This window comes from Sceloporus occidentalis, unplaced genomic scaffold, assembly GCF_023333645.1.
Source record: "Sceloporus occidentalis isolate IW3139 unplaced genomic scaffold, rSceOcc1.0.p SCAF_1, whole genome shotgun sequence".
NCBI classification, from domain to species: domain Eukaryota; kingdom Metazoa; phylum Chordata; class Lepidosauria; order Squamata; family Phrynosomatidae; genus Sceloporus; species Sceloporus occidentalis.
The window spans coordinates 282,302,022-282,318,394 of NW_028316981.1; the positions used below are offsets into that span (position 1 = coordinate 282,302,022).

Consider the following 16,373-nt stretch of genomic DNA (forward strand, 5'->3'; position numbering starts at 1 on the left):
AAAATTGATTGTGCAATCATAACTACTATTTAATCTTAATTTATTTATTGAAGCTACTGTGAATTGGTGAAATTCAATTTTAAATAATGAGAAGAAATTCACATATGTTTTTTGAGATGAATAGAACAAATGAGTAGCTTTCCTGTCTTAATTACTGTATAGTAATGATTTATCTTAGCTGTTGTTAGCAGTATACATTCTTGTCTTGCATTTCTGTACTGTTAATGTCTTCTTAAACAGTCAAATTTGTTTGTAGTCTTTTAACTCTGCTTGAGCTAAATCTCCATTTTAATTTTACAACCGTTGTTGTAGATGTCTCTGAATGTAAACGGCTATTCTGATGGATTTTTAGAAGGAAAACACTAAGTGATATTGTGTAGTGACATTAATTATATTTTTTTTAGGATGACTGTAGAGTTGTATTGGCTAAACAAGAAATTACAAGACTTCTAGAAACTCTACAGAAGCAGCAGCAACAATTTACAGAGCTTGCAGACCACATACAACTTGATGCTAGTATTCCAGTTACTTTTACAAAGGTACAGTCCTGTAATGTTTAGAATGCTTTGTAACTTTGAATTCCTAAATCCAGTTAGGAAAGACCTTTATGTATTTTCTATCTCTGTGCCCTGGATAATGCACACTGTTTTGAGGCTGGTTTTTAAATTTGAGGCGTTTCAAAAGCAATTTGCAACATGATAGGACATGATACTTGAAAGGGTTTCACTGTGCCAAAACGTGCAACCTGAAACTTCCAAACATGATTTTTAGACTGATTCATTTATTGGGTTTAACATCTTTAAAAGGTTAGGTTTCATTATTTATGTGGCTGGGAGAAGCTCTTCCTTCTACTGTTCCTTCCAAAGTAATAGAGGGGAACCTTCAGCCCTTGTGCTTAAATTGTCCCCGGAGTGCCAACTGCCAAATGTGTGACCAAGCTGCATGCTCCACAGTGTTCAAGGATTCCTCTACATGCCACCTAACATAGCAATAGCAAATACATTTCTGTTCTGCTTACCCATGTACTAAGTGGTTTATAAAGTGTAAGCTAATTGCCCCCAACAAGTTGGGTACTCATTTTAGTGACCTTGGAAGGATGCCAGGCTGAGTTCACCTGGAGCCACTGGCTGGTATTGAGCTCACAAATTAGAGATGTGTGGAAAGATCTGCTTTTGTTTCTGATCACTCTTTGGGTGTTTGCTCTCCACCCTCACCAGTGGCTCTCATTCTGCCAGTTTGGGAAAGCCTACAGCGTGCAGGAAATGGGTTTGCAATGGGTTACAGAAATGAGCCTGCATCTGGCACCTGCATTGGCAACCAGCTTCACAGCATGTGCTATCCTGAATCTGGGTGCCAACTGCTTTGGAACCAGTACCTGTGCCAGGAACTCGGTTTCACCAAACATAGTGAACACCACACCTGAATTTAGAGCTATGACCATGCACCTTCACACTGTCAGCCCCATGGAGTCTGCTTTTACCCACCCTGCACCTTGCCCTGTTGCAAAGGACATATAGTTGGCAAGAATGACTTCTCTGGACTGACAGTGTGAGCAGGCATGGTCATTCCTTCCGATACGATGTAGCTGACAGAGGACTTGCTATGAAAAACTAAAATGTCTACCCCAGAATCTTTCCCCATGCTTGTTCTAAATTGTCCCCATATAGAACACAAGATATGGTGGCTGTTACCCTCCATGATTCAAAACAGTTTCCAAAGTATCTTTGGTTAAACTGCTAATGAAATACCGTGCAGTATTTGAAAGGCATAGCTTTGACAGTTGACATATTTGTTGCTTCAGTAATAGTTTGATGATTGACTCCAGATCTTCCTTCTACAAATGGAGTGGCTCTATCTGCCCGCATAAGGTGTCCTAGTCATAGAATCATAGAGTTGAAAGAGACCACAGGGCCATCAAGTCCAACCCCCTGACATACAGGAATACTAAAAGTACCCCTGACAGATTGCCATCCAGCCTCTGTTTAAAAACCTCCAAAGAAGGAAACTCTATCACTCTCCAAGGCACCGTATCACACTGTTAAACAGCTCTTACTATCAGGAGGTTCTTCCTAATGCTGACATGGCATATTTTTGTCCTGTAGTTTGAATCCATTGCTCTGGGTCCTATTCTCTGGAGCTGCAGAACACCAGTTTGATCCATCCTCAATATGACATCCCTTCAAATATTTAAACAGCGCTAGCATACCACCTTTTAACCATCTCTTCTTCAGGTTAATCAAACCCAGCTCTCTAAGTCTCTCCTCATAGGGCATGATTTTCAGACTTTTCACCATTTTGGTCACCCTTCATTTGGGCACGCTCCAGCTTGTCCACATCCTTCTTGAATTGTGCTGCCCAGAACTGTTCACAGTATTCCAGGTGAGGCCTGACCAAAGCAGAATAGAGTGGCACTATTACTTCCCCTGATCTAGACACTATACTTGCATTGATGCAACCTAAAATCCCTGGTGGCACAGTAGTTAAATGCCTGTACTGCAGCCACTCACTCAAAACCATAAAGTTCAGTACCAGCGAAAGGGTTCAAGCTTGACTCAGGCTTGCATTCTTCTGAGGTTGCTAAAATGAGTACCCAGCTTGTTGGGGGCAATTAGCATACAGTTGTAAACTGCTTAGAGACTGCGGTATATAAATGAAGCTGTGTGTTTGTTAAAATCACATTGGCTTTTTTAGCTGCTGCACCACACTATTGACTCAAGTTCAACTTGTGGTCTACTAGGACTCCTAGATTCCTTTCACATGTACTGTTGTCAAGCCAGGTGTCCTCCATCCTATATCTGTGCATTTAATTTTTTACTGCCCAACTGTAGTATCCTATGTTTCTCCCTGTTGAAATTAATTTTATTGGTTTCGGCCCAGATTTCTAATCCATTAAGGTTATTGAAGAGTGCAGTGCAACTTTTCCACCAGATGAAGTGGGGTGCGTGTATGTTTTTCTTCACCTGAGGAATTCTTGATCTTGGTAAATATCCAGAACAATGAAGGGGACACAGAATTAAGATGCAGTGTAAGAAATTTGAAAAGCCCAAACATTTCTATGTATGAAAAAGGGACTGCCAGACATAGGGGCTGGACAGACAGGGAGAAAGGGGTGGACAGAGACTGCCATGGTGACTATACTTCACAGCAATAACACACTCAGAAAAAGGAGCTGCGAAACAGTGCTCCTTTTTCTGCCGCTGCCAAGGTGCCATTAGTGCCCTAGAGCGGCGCAGTAACATCCGTTGTGTGCCGTGACATTTGGACATGGCACACAATGCACGTCATCAGTGTATGCAAACCAAAATGGCACTGGGAGAATGCAGTAGGGCTCGGGAGCATGGGGATGCTCTGCTCTCCCAAATCCTTAAATCTGCCCCAGGGCAGCGCTATACCTGTCTGCATCAGGACATACTCTTCTTACCATAGCATAATATAATACAGTGGAAACTACTGTAGAAACTGCCTTAACATCTGACAGTTCTGGAAGCTGAAGTCTGAAGTCACACAAATCCAGAGTGGTGCACAACTTTCTTTCATGTATCATTTTATTATTTTACCAGTTCATGAAGCTTAAAATAAGAAACGCACACACAATGCTTCACAGTAATATTTTTCTTTGCTACAGCACCTGGACCTGAAGAATGTTTTTGGAGAAAGACAAATGCAATGTCAAGGCTCTCTTTAAAAAACAAAAACAAAAAACTTTCCTCTCTTCTGCAGGATAACAGGGTACACATTGGGCCAAAAATGGAGATCCGGGTTGTAACTCTTGGATTAGATGGAGCAGGCAAAACAACTATTTTGTTTAAGCTAAAGCAAGATGAATTTATGCAACCTATTCCAACAATAGGCAAGTAACAGTAATTGCAGAAACTGTGAATTTCAGGTAAAGAAACTTTTTGTTGGAAATGTATGATTAAATACCTGCTCCTTTCTTAGGTTTTAATGTTGAAACTGTTGAATATAAAAACCTGAAGTTCACTATTTGGGATGTTGGTGGTAAACACAAGCTAAGGCCTTTATGGAAACATTATTACCTCAATACACAAGGTAAGAGTACAACATTTTTTCAGTTAATGAATTTGATAAAAACACAATATACATTTAATTATGGCTAAATTATGGTAAAAATTGGTAATGTTTGCTAGGTTTATGGTTCAACTTGCAGTCATAAGCGTATCATATGCATCTAAATCTTTTCCGTGGAAATCCTTGGGTATTGAATTTCAAGGGGAAAGTTTCTAACGCTTTCTTGCTGAGAAGTTATTTTTGTTTGTTTGATTTTTTCTTTGAGTTTGTACTGAGCTATACAGTTTGCCCCTGTGGTCTCTTCCAGCTATGATTCTATGATCCTAAGATTAGTCAAGTTTCATTTTAAATAGCACTTCAAACATTGGTGTGAATCCCGAGTTGCTATTCTGTGAAGAGAAAGCCTGCTATGACTTATCCTATGGAATCCTGGGATTCATAGTTTTTGAAGTATTCAGCCTGGAATGTCAGGGAGCACTGGTGTCTCATCAGACTACAAATCCCAGTATTCTGTAGGATACAGTTGTGGCAGTTAAAATGGTATCAAATTGCATTATTTCTGCAGTGTGGATGCATCCTTACCTTTACAAAGAAAGTGATTCAATTATTATTTTGTAAAAAAAAGTTGTTATGGTGTGTTTTTACATCTAACTCCAAATTACAGTGGCCTGTCATAGGAAGTTTGCCATTTCCCTCCTCTAAGGCTGAGAGAGTGTGACTTGCCCAAGATTACCCAGAATTCCGTAGGATAAGTCATGGCAAACTGGTCAAACTGGCTGATCACGATTCAGACCCTGGTCTCCCAGAGTCCTTATTAACATTCAAACCACTATACCACACTAGTTCTAACAAGTTAATACTAGTAACTATAGTCAGTAACAATAAAATCACTATTAATAACCAGTGCATAAAAGGTAAGTAAATTCTGAGCAGGTCTCAGCTATTTAATACCAGTTATCGTTTGATTAAGACAACAGCGGGTAGGCATTTTTTCCCTGCCCTCTCCCCCCCACCTTATGAAACAGAATGCTTTAATTTATCTCAACATACATGAAAATGTGAACAAAATATATATCTGTATGTGTTCTTTTTCTATAGCCGTGGTGTTTGTTATTGATAGCAGCCACAGAGACAGAGTCAGCGAGGCACACAGTGAACTTGCCAAACTATTAACAGAGAAAGAGTTGCGAGATGCACTGTTGCTGATCTTTGCCAATAAGCAGGTATTGTGGTCCCTTCTTGCTCTTCTCCCTTTCCCCTTCCTGTTTTGCTTTATTTTGCTATTGTGAAATAGGGGAGAAACAAAATCTGTGTTTAGAACAGATTTTTTTTTTAATTCACAATTGATAAAAGTAAGAGTACACATTATTTACCCCTGATGGTTTGGCCATCACATTTCAGTAAAGATTGAATCCCATTTCCATTGAGAGAGCCTTCTTATGTACTGTAGGGGTAGACACAATGTCACATGCAAGTCACAGTTTTGTCACTCTTTAGTGCAGCTGATTTTTTATTTAGATCAGCTTAAGTTCAATCACAAAGTAGCCTGAGGGAGAAGAAATGTTTAGGCAGACCAGAAGGAGAACTTCTCCCCTTTGATCCATTTACTGACAATAAGGCATGTCTCCAGAAATCCACTTATTGTGTTTCTGAGCTTCCCAGCTGCCTCCTCCTAACTGTGTTGGATAAGGGTGGGCAACCTTTGGCTTTCCAGATGTTATCTGACTGCAGAACCTATCAGTCCTGGCCAGCATAACCAGTAAGGAGAATGATGTGAATTACAGTTCAACAACACTAGCATAACCAGTTAGGAAGAATGATGTGAATTACAGTTCAACAACACTTGGAGGTTTATAACTTACTTTACTGATGGTGTCAAGCTATGTTTAAGCTGCATTGTACATTGCTATGAGCCCAGTTTTAGCTACTGGCTGACAGCACTGTAAAGGACTACTCTTGGCTTCCCCGATGCATGAGTTTTTGCCTTCCCAAAGTAGTCCCTCTGTATGCTAATTTCCCATGCAGGATTTTGTTTCTTAGGCAACTGTTCCTGCATTTGCCACTAGGACATCAGCCAGGATCCTTAGGTGATGGGAGTGAGCTGATAGCCCATAGTGAGATAGGAGTGAGCATATAGCCTATTCATTGTTTGCCCAACTCAAGTTCTGATAGTGCTGCCATGCCCATGGGTACTTGAGAGCAGTTGTGGAAACAGCTCTAGCTGTTAGATTCTATTGCTTTCCACCTTCCAACAGCAACTAAATTGGTCTGAACACGTCTGATAAGGATGTTTGTTGGCGGAAACAGGATCCTTGCCTCTGTAATGTTGCTTTCTGTTCTAAGTTGTATTGAATAAAACTGTGGTCTGTCTCTAGTTCACTGTCTTCTGTTCCTTTCCTTCTCTTAGCCAGCACCACTCCTACATTTGGACCTAAACTCTTCAAATATAATACATTCACACTCAAATTACTGCATGTCTTCATATTTAATGAATATATCACTTTTCTTTACAGGATGTAGCAGGGGCACTTTCTGTAGAAGAAATCACAGAACTGCTAAGTCTTCACAAACTCTGCTGTGGTCGTAGCTGGTACATTCAAGGTTGCGATGCCCGAAGTGGCATGGGACTGTATGAGGGACTGGACTGGTTGTCAAGACATCTGGTAGCTGCAGGTGTACTGGATGTGGCTTAAGGCCCTACTGAGAGGCATTAAACTTGAAGATCTGTTAATTTATTTGTGTGACTGAGTATCTAAGATGAACTTATCTGTTTTTCCTACAGAAAACACTAACAGTTTTGCTGGAATGGTTATTAAAGTGTAGTAAAGTGAGTGTGTAACTCCTATAAATTATGGTAACATAGTGGATTTGCAGGAAAGGTGCCTTGATTGTTCTAAAAAATGAAATATAAAAGGTTCCCCAGTTAACAGATTAATCCATTGTTAAGACTAGGGCTTTCAGGAGTTGGCATTTATTTGACCTACTTTTTTCAGAGTTGCATTTGTTGCATTCACTTTAGAGTGGATTTAGATTGAGGTACATGGGAGTAGACTTGTGAAAGCATTCTTTCCTCTCTCCTCCTTCCTGTGGCAGCCCCTTTCCTGAAAATGCTTCACAGTGGATTAGAGGATTATGTGAATGCTAGAAGCTGGGGGTCAGGGGAGATGCCTGAAAATTGGGTGGAAACGCCTTCCATGAATAGAACCCTGCTGCACATGGAAGCCAGATATTGGGTTCCACTGTGTTTCTCGGGTTTGAGAAACTTTTCTACTGTTCAGTTGCCAACATGTGTCAAAAGATGAGCAAGTACAGCAAGGACTGAACTGTCTAGCCTCTCTTCTGGTTTTACAGCTTTGCTTCTTTTAAGTACAAAACTCAAGTATGTATCTTGAGCAGATCACAGCACTTGTTTTGGTTTGGGGAATGATCTCTTTATTTCTTTTCTGAGAGGCTCTCTTATGCTTTCACTTAATTACATGTTTTTTACAAAGATTTCTTAGGTTTTACATATTGAAAAAATGGTTGCACTTATCAGAGACTCACTTATTCTTTTGCACCATGTCAATTGCATAGTATCTGTGAATGATATTACTTTTAAATATTGTGTCAACAAAATGCACACTTTTTGTGTTAGTTAGAGAAGCTGCTGTGAATTATTTGTTTTGGCTGATCTGCTTTATGAAAGGAGTTATGGTATATCATCAGTTGTAATGCCTGAACAAATACATTGTGTACCTTTTATAAGCATGATACCATAATTGGTGTGCTGGATTTTTAGTTGCTTAAAATCCCCCCCCCCTTTGTTGTTGGACTTCTTAAGATGTTATAATTATCAGAAGCAGTATTTGTTGAGCCTAACAGTGAAACCCTGTATGATAAAAATTCTTAACAAAACAAAATAGTGCATTTCCTGTACAAGTATTATTTGTGGTATGATGAACACAGGCCTTTTTGTGGGAGCTGGAGCAGCAGTAGAGAGAAATAATAGGGGTTCAATGGCTATGGTTGAGAGGGGTGGAAATCATACCTCATGTTCCACCTTTCAAGAAGATAGCAGTACGACAGCAGGGGTCTTGTACAAAATTAAACCAAAGAAAGCAAATTAAATTAAACACAGTTGCATTGTGACAGGAAGCAGGTGGCATTTGGTCAAGAAAAAAGCAGAAGAGCAAGGCAGATCAGTGAAGATGATTTCTGAATGTTGGAGACATACAAGTTGTTGCTCACCTCAGGTTGGCTCATTGGTTTTCTTCCCTTTATTGGGTATGAATTTGAGATCCCAAGCTGCTTCTGCCCTTTGTTGCCTTATTGCCTTTTCTTTCACTTGTCCCAACAATTCTGTTTGGAAACTGAGTTCCCCTTTTAGCTCTTGAAGGCTATTTACTACTACTGTTCCAATGGCTTTTCCTGGCATTCCATAAATCCCCATCCTCCCATTGAAACTGCTAAAATCAACTCACACCCCTCTAAAGATTCACTTTCAATTTTTCCAGTTCTTCACCTCCCATTTGGATGTTCTTAAGAGAAGAAAACCCACACTTTGCAGGAAAAAAACTGGCAGTGAAATTAAATTCTAAGTTTCTCCTGGTGTTGTAAGTAACAGGCTTTTATGGTAGCCAATCTGATCCCCACCAGTTTAGAGTGGATGGTTGAAAGAGTAAACTTCCCAAGTCACCTTAAATGTGTCTTAATGGAAGTCTCCACCAATTACAGTGGTTGCAATTAAAAATAGAAATTCTCTTAAACTTACAATTTTTATGATTTTGATAAAGGTGCATTGTATGCATTTTCTGAAGCCTTTCCCTTCCCTGGCTGACACCTCATCAAGTGGCCTGAATGCCCTACACTGTGCCTTGCAGTCAACTACTCATCTGATGGCACATTGCCTTTCACTTCCTCTTACGAAACAAATTAATCATGCTTTATCTTGAGTACTTTGTGATGGAAAATAATGTAAAAATCTTGGGAATCTGGACTATTTTTCTTGCACAGACTCGTAACAGAAGCACAGTTTCTCTTGTCATCATGGCTTGCTTTTATTCCTGCTTGAATACTGAAAGAGCTTTGATTCAAACTGCATGTATCTCTTTTAGGCTACAGACAATTCTGCTTATTTTTCCTAATGTTAGATAGTGTGTTAATGGAGAAAGCTTTGTACCTTGATTGTAACAGTTCCTCTTGTTAACTTTGTGGTTTTGTGTTGTCTTAACTATTCAAATACCTTGTATTTTTGCAGGTCAAGATAATATTTAACCTAATTAACATACTCTGGTTTCTTTTCATATGGTAAAACTCTTCTCCTTTTAACCTTTAAGACACTAGTTAGCACTTGTATTTATGTTTGAACCTGCAGTGATTTTAGGATAGCGGATATGAAAGTTCTGTGTTGTACTGTGATATAATTTTCTGTGAGTCTGCTAATGTAGAGATTATGCAGAAGTATTTAAGGCTGTGTGCATTTTGAAGGGTTTCTCTATATTTCATTTCAGAAAGAGGGCATATCTGGTTGAGTAAAAGCCCCGAGTCCAAATCCCGATTTTACTGTGGTGTTGTTAATACGTCCGTACTTAAGGCAGCAGTGATTAATGACTGGGATGAAGTAGGGAGACTTTATTACTAGTGTTATCTTAAGGGACTGCAGTTGTGTGTGAAAGCAAATTCCCTTTCTTAGTAATATAGTGTTCTCTCAAAGCTCCTCTCAGTCATGTAATCTTCAATTATTTAACCCTCAAGTCCTTTTTCCTCCTTCAGTTTCATTATATAGCCTTGCCTAGCCAGTTGATAAAATACAGTCTAATAGAAGGGCAATAACCCAAGCATCAGAGCAATTCACAACAGATTGTATTTCCTGCAGCCACTAGTCCTGCGGGGGGTGGACTATTTCATAATTATCAGTACGTCATTCTCTGGGCAGCGCAGAGAAGCAATTCACAATCATGTGGGAGATACCTCAGTCCATATAACTCTAGATGGGCATGACTGCCAGCTTAATTATTTAGAGAGCGGTTTGCAGCATTCTTCTGCCAAATGTTGGCTTTGTTGATAGGTATTTGTTTTTCTTGATAAACATTGTTGGGTTACTCCTGGCTACTGCTCTACAAATGTCTTCCAGAGAAGCACTCACAGTGCGTAAACCTTTGATATCACCATTGACCTTGTTTAATGAACCCATATGCATAAGCCTTTAATGTTTCCAGTGATCTTGTTGAATGAAATCACACTTGATGCAGTTTAGGTTTATGTGTGCAGTTGTAATGTAAATACAAGCCTTTATCCAACAAGACAACATCTGATAAGAAGTCAAGTGACTCAGTGTTCTAGGACCGAAAGACTCGTGCCTAAGTGGTTTTGTGCATTCCAAATATATATTTACTGCACATTACACACTGAACATGTGCCATTTTTGTCTGGGACAGAAGATGTATGGCTTTTGAAAGTATGGCTTTAATACAGTTGACAGAAAAGTAATGTAGAGTCTAACCTAAACAATATTTTCTATGAATTCTTGCTGATGGACAAAGGTGACAGCTCAGACATTCTTCTCTCTGGTGTTTTTACTACTAAGAAGACTGCATTTAATGTTAAAGGCTTTACTGAAGCTTCATTTAAAGGTTCAAAAGGCTGAATTATCACACATTTAATTATTTCAAATCCCAGGATGGAAACCTGTGCATGGTTGGTGGACACTTCATTGTTGCCCTCTTCAGAAATCTTTTAATGTGCAGATGTGTGAATAGTGTTTGGCCAGCTGCTTGTAACACCATAGCAGAGCAACTGCTAAAATGTATTAGGCTTGATGGAAAACTGGCTTGAACAAAATTATTTATAATCACCTTCTCAGCTATATCCCATTCAGCTGTCACCATTGCCTAAAGGCTTGTCACATCAAATTATAGAATTTCTGAGTTGACAATAATAGAGTATCTCTGATTTTATTAAGAGTAGCCCACTAGCTGCAAATCAAGCAATTCAATTTCCAAGGGACCAAGTCTCTGCCAAAATGGATCTGGCTGTACAGTTACTCTTGATGTAGCAGATCTACTCATAACGGAAGCCAAAGTGGAGGGTATTATTATTATTATTCTTTATTTATATAGTGCTGTAGACAATAAATATATAAGAGAAAGCCTGCCTATGGCGTACAATGTTCCTAATTGTAGAAACTGTGAAAACCACACCCTCTTGGCAGTTCTACCAGAATAACCTTGTTCAGAATACTTGATAATAATGACAGTCATGGGAAAAGATATAGGCACCCAGTGACAAAGAAGTCATCAAAGCACATTACACATTGTAATGTGCAGTGCAAATCAGTTGTGCTCTTAACGAAATAAAATCAGGACAATTTGTGGATTTTGCAAGTTGCAGAAATGGCTGCTGCAAAAGGACATAATCCCTCATGAAGTTGTATGAATATCTTGATCGAGGCTCCTTGTTCCTGGGAGCACCATATTCCCTCCCAAACAATTGGCTTGTGTTTTTACCCATCGGATAAGTAATTGAAATGGAATTAATTTTTCTCTTTGACCACTTTTAGAGCTTGGATGCTTCTTTGATTAGCCAGGAGATCTCTGAACCCCTTGCTTGGTTACATAAGTACAGACAGTTGTATTGTCCATCTTTATTTAAAAGTGCTTGCCTCTGATCAGTTGGATAAATTATAGGAGTGCCAGGTGAACTGACTTCAGTTCTAAAAAAATTATACGGTGCTCTCCTTCTGGTGAACTCCATTTGACTTTAGTTGTAGTTGATTGACAACTAGCCCTCCAATCAGTCAGAATAACACTTGCCCCATCTGACTTGAGGAAAGATATTCCTGCCATTAAATTTGCTTTGTGGATCCACCAGTGGAAAGATTTCATCAAGTCCTTTGCCAACTGTACATCTTAAAGATGGTTGCTCTGTATTGTTAAAGAGTGTAGTTGCAGAAACAGTTGAAGCCACATGTGAAAACATACTCACAGAACTGTACTGTTGAAATCAGTTGAACCTGAGCTACATGCGTAACATCTGCAGATGCTCCTGCTGTCAAGGATTAAGCATTTTCTCTTTCACCTCTGTAGAAAAAAACAGCCAAGGTTCTTCTAGATCTGTGTTAGCTCCTAAATGCATTAACCACTTCAAGAGAATTAAATTAATCTTGAAATTCCAAAGGAGTTGTATTCAAAATGACAGTGTACTGTCATTTTTCCACTTTCCATCTGGTCTGCATGTTAACAATATATTTTAAAGGTAAAGAAATTGCTCAGCTCTATGTCAGATTTGCCATAATAGTTCTTCAAATACCCATGAAGCTGATACAAACCATAGGAAAGTGTCTTGAATTGGTAGTGCTTTCCTAAATGCAGTGCAAAAGAATCTTCTCCAGTTTGCAACTTTAGGCACATGCAACAAGCTTCCCTCTCAGCTATTGGAGCTAGGTAATTATCCTGCTGCAAATTGCCTTTGCAGTGTTTATTTGAATTGTTGTACTTTACAAAACCATTTAGGCACTTGAGATCTAAAACTGGGTGGTACCCCATTGTGCTTAGAGACTGCAAAGGATGTTGAATAAACCCACTTCCTTTTTGAAGGGAGGGAAAAGGCAATCTGAATTGCTTCTTGCTTCTTTTTTGAACAACTGCCATAGCCTATTTCTTGTCTTTGGTTTCAATCAGTACTTTCTGTAACAAGATCTTTCATCTGAAGATGTATTGCTAGATTTGCTGTGAACTTTTGGTCCATCTCTCCTGATGATTGAGCCAAACAGATCCAATACTATAGCATGTAAATTGGAGTGCATCTTTGGAGCTGGCATGTCTGCCCCACATTCAGGTTAAATGAGGGGCCTCAAAACCCCTTCTACTTACTGTGGTGCTCAACATATGGACTGGGTTGCAGTCGGGCTGCTTAATTACTAGATGCTAGCCTTGTGACACACCAAACTAAATTGCAGTCTGTAGGTTGTAGCCATTTATAACCTATTCCTGGTTCCTACCCCTTCCCTACAATGCATTTGTGCTGAAGATATAAAATATTTATTCTAAAAAGACACCTGTACCATATCTTACTGCTGAATTGAGTAAACAGTCTCACACATTGGAGGTATGCAGTGAAACCTATACATGGTTAGTTGGAGCTAAACTCTTCACATTTAAGGAGGCTTTCTTTCTGGCAATTTTGCATCTGATTATAGTACTATCTACTTCTCCAGTCTAGCTAGTGAAATGTTCCATCTAAGCCGATATACAAAAAAATTACCAATTTTATTTTCCCATTTGCATGCAGGTAGAATTCAAAAATATGGCTGAGTTAGTCTGGAAAATCAGTATGAAAAGAGATCTTGCACCTTTGAAACTAACGGAGAGAAGTTGGTAGCATGAACTTTCATAGACTTGAGCCTACTTCCTCAGATACATGGAGTAGATGCATGACTGCCACATGAATCTGAGAAAGTAGACCAAAGTGTACAAAAGCTCATGCTACCAATGCTCTCTGTAATAATAATGATGATGATGATGATTTATTTATAGCCCGCCCAATCACTAGGAATCCAGGCAGGTTACAAAAGTAAAAATGCATTAGAAATACAATAAAATACTAATTGATCCCTTCCCAACCCCTCCCCATTATTAAAACTATAATTAAACAATCAACGTTTTAAAACAATAAAATGCTATAGAGCATTAAGTTAAAATTAAAAACAATTTGGCAGGCAAAGAGACATACATCACAAAACTGAGATCATATTCGTAAACATACACAAAGGGAAGAAGCTAGATTTTATTAGGTTGGGAAGGCCTGCGGAAGAGATCTGTCTTAAGAGCCTTTTTGAAGTCTGTAAGAGTGGAGATATGGCTTATCTCTTCCGGCAGGTCGTTCCACAACTTCGGCGCAGCAGTAGAGAAGGCCCTTTGAGTGACAGAAGTTAGCCTAGCTCTTTTTGGTTGAAGTAGGTTCTCAAAAATGCTAGAAGGTTCCTTTGCATACTGATTTTCTTACATGCATTCTGGGATGAAGAACAAATACAGTATACAGCCGCCTATGACAAATTTCAAGGCTAAATGTAAGCACAAAAATAATGCTGCCCATCCGATATAAGGCTTGTACAGGGTCTCTTCTATCTCTTCTAGATGAAGAGATTTCTGCATTCTTTGTCTCTTAATTGAAATCGTGTTACAATGTCTGGCCATAAGTTTCCTAAGAAAAATAGAGGTCTTTTACCCCTGCAAAATTTTCTGCTTTCAAATGGAAAGACTGTTATGTGTGTAAATAATTTGAAGGCATTCTGTTATGCTCACTGAAGCCACTTACACATTGGCATTTTATTTTTAATGCTGTTACGCTAAATGATCTCACCTGATACACAGCAGTTCAGAAAGCCAAATGTGAATTTTTACTTCTTCGGTGGCTTTGATTATTCTAGCTTTGCAGCTGTGGACCTTTTGCTCTTTATAAAACACTTAAAATGTTGATTTTAGGAAAAATTGTTTGGAAAACATGTTAATTCCTTAACACTGACAAAAGTCAAGGTCCTTTACAAGTGTGGTTTGCCTGCATAAGTATTAATTACATTCAAGTGACTCTGAAAACAGGTATTGCAGCTCTTTGGTTCCAGGTTTTACCAGATTTATTTAGCAGCTGGTTTGTACTGTACAGGTATGTAATAATTTCTGTTATAAACTTAAGCTTGTTTCATATGTCATTGAGCTTTAAATTCATGTTAGTGTACTGATGTGTTGCAATTTTAAAAGTGTGTTTAAATTCCATTTTCTAAAAGCTAGTATAAACTGTTTTTAAGAGCAGACTGTATTTGACTAAATACTTGTTTGTAAACAATTGGATCATAGTCAAGTTTTAACTGTGAAACTTAAAATGCAAATTGTGACTATAAAGGTATATTAACATATTGCTTTAAATGTGACAATACGTAGAGCTTTATTTCTTAATATACTCTAGCTTTTAACAGTGTGTAATGAGTTCCTTTATGATTCTGGGTTGGGAATGAAAGGGTAGTTATTGCCCCATGATGGCATGCTCTGGAGAGACACTATGTGTAAAATAGTTCACAAAAAGAAACAGCATGTAATATAACAGTTGTGCTAGAGTGGATTCAAGAGGGCCTTGGACTCCTAACAGTAAAAGTTCTCTAACAAAGTCTCTGTGTGTCTTTTTTCTGATGAAGTTATTGTCATTTTTAACATTCTTCTGGAACTTGGCATTTAAATTCATTGTTGAAGAAAATGCCCTTCTTGTACTAAACTAATCTGTTTTTCAAAAAATAATAACGTAAGGTAAATACAATTTCCTGACTTGGCTGTATATGGTATAGATTTGTGTAATTTAATTGTTCTACATTGATCTATCAAATGTGTAAAACTAGCAACTTTAATCTTACATTTTTCTTTCCAAATTGCCTATTAGGGTTTGCTTTTTAGTAGCTCCCATTAATATCTTCTGAATTGCATTCTTGTCAGTGTTATAAAACTATGATGCACAGAATTAAACAATTACTTTATTATGAAAAGTATAAAATTAATGCCAAAATGTAAGCATTTTAAAAACTGATCACAGACATATGCCATAATATTCCCTCTAGTGTACAATATTCGCTACTTTTTGCACGATGAATGTGAATGCATAACATAATTTGAATGCATCAGATTTTCCTGTGACATCCATTTATCGTCAAATGGACCCACCCTCTCCCCGATATTTGGTAGTAGAAGTTGGGATCCTGCCAGTGACCTTCTCAACTATTTTCCATACAATATGTAGTCCATAACAAGAATACAGAGTCAAGAAAATACATTTTGATGTCATATCTAAAGAAATATCATTGTACTCCTACCCTAAATTTGTCTGCATCTCATTTAACTAAAACTGAAATTATTTATTCCTATTTTGAAATTAGTTACAATGATTGGAGAGATGAAATTTCTAATACATGTTTTCAAAAATCTTACATGCTTTTGCCCTTGACAACTCTATTAAAGGGCAAGATTTATTAAGAGGGTTGCCACTGCTCTCCTTTAATAGTTGCTCACAACTCCTGGTAGTGTCCCTTCCAAGTACAGGCCTAACTCTGTGTAGTTTCCAAGATCAGGTAGGATCTTGTGTCAAAGTACTTAGGCTCTGGCACACAATTCTAGAGTCAAGTAGGAGGTGGCAGTGTCTGGACCACTCAATACAGAAAAGTAGAAAGGGACATGGTGATCGCAACAGCTGGTTTGAGAAAGACACTGTTCTATACAGTGCACCCACGTTATATGCAGCTTTGAGCATATGCTCAAAGCTGCGCAAGGGGCGATGCGTCCCATTCACATGAATGGGGCGCTCTCCTGTGGCATGCACACCACAAGCTG

The 16,373-nt window shown here is 38.6% G+C and overlaps 1 protein-coding gene across 1 annotated transcript in view; it reads left to right on the forward strand.

The window, feature by feature from the left end:
* TRIM23 (tripartite motif containing 23) overlaps positions 1-15,418 on the forward strand; it is a 39,011-nt gene extending 23,593 nt beyond the window's left edge. The window contains exons 7-11 of the mRNA XM_089495119.1: positions 405-539; positions 3,721-3,850; positions 3,940-4,050; positions 5,128-5,252; positions 6,543-15,418. Of these exons, the coding sequence (XP_089351245.1) occupies positions 405-539; positions 3,721-3,850; positions 3,940-4,050; positions 5,128-5,252; positions 6,543-6,722 (681 nt within the window). The 3' untranslated portion in view covers positions 6,723-15,418. The remainder of the gene's footprint in view (positions 1-404; positions 540-3,720; positions 3,851-3,939; positions 4,051-5,127; positions 5,253-6,542) is intronic.
* Positions 15,419-16,373: the final 955 nt, after the last annotated feature.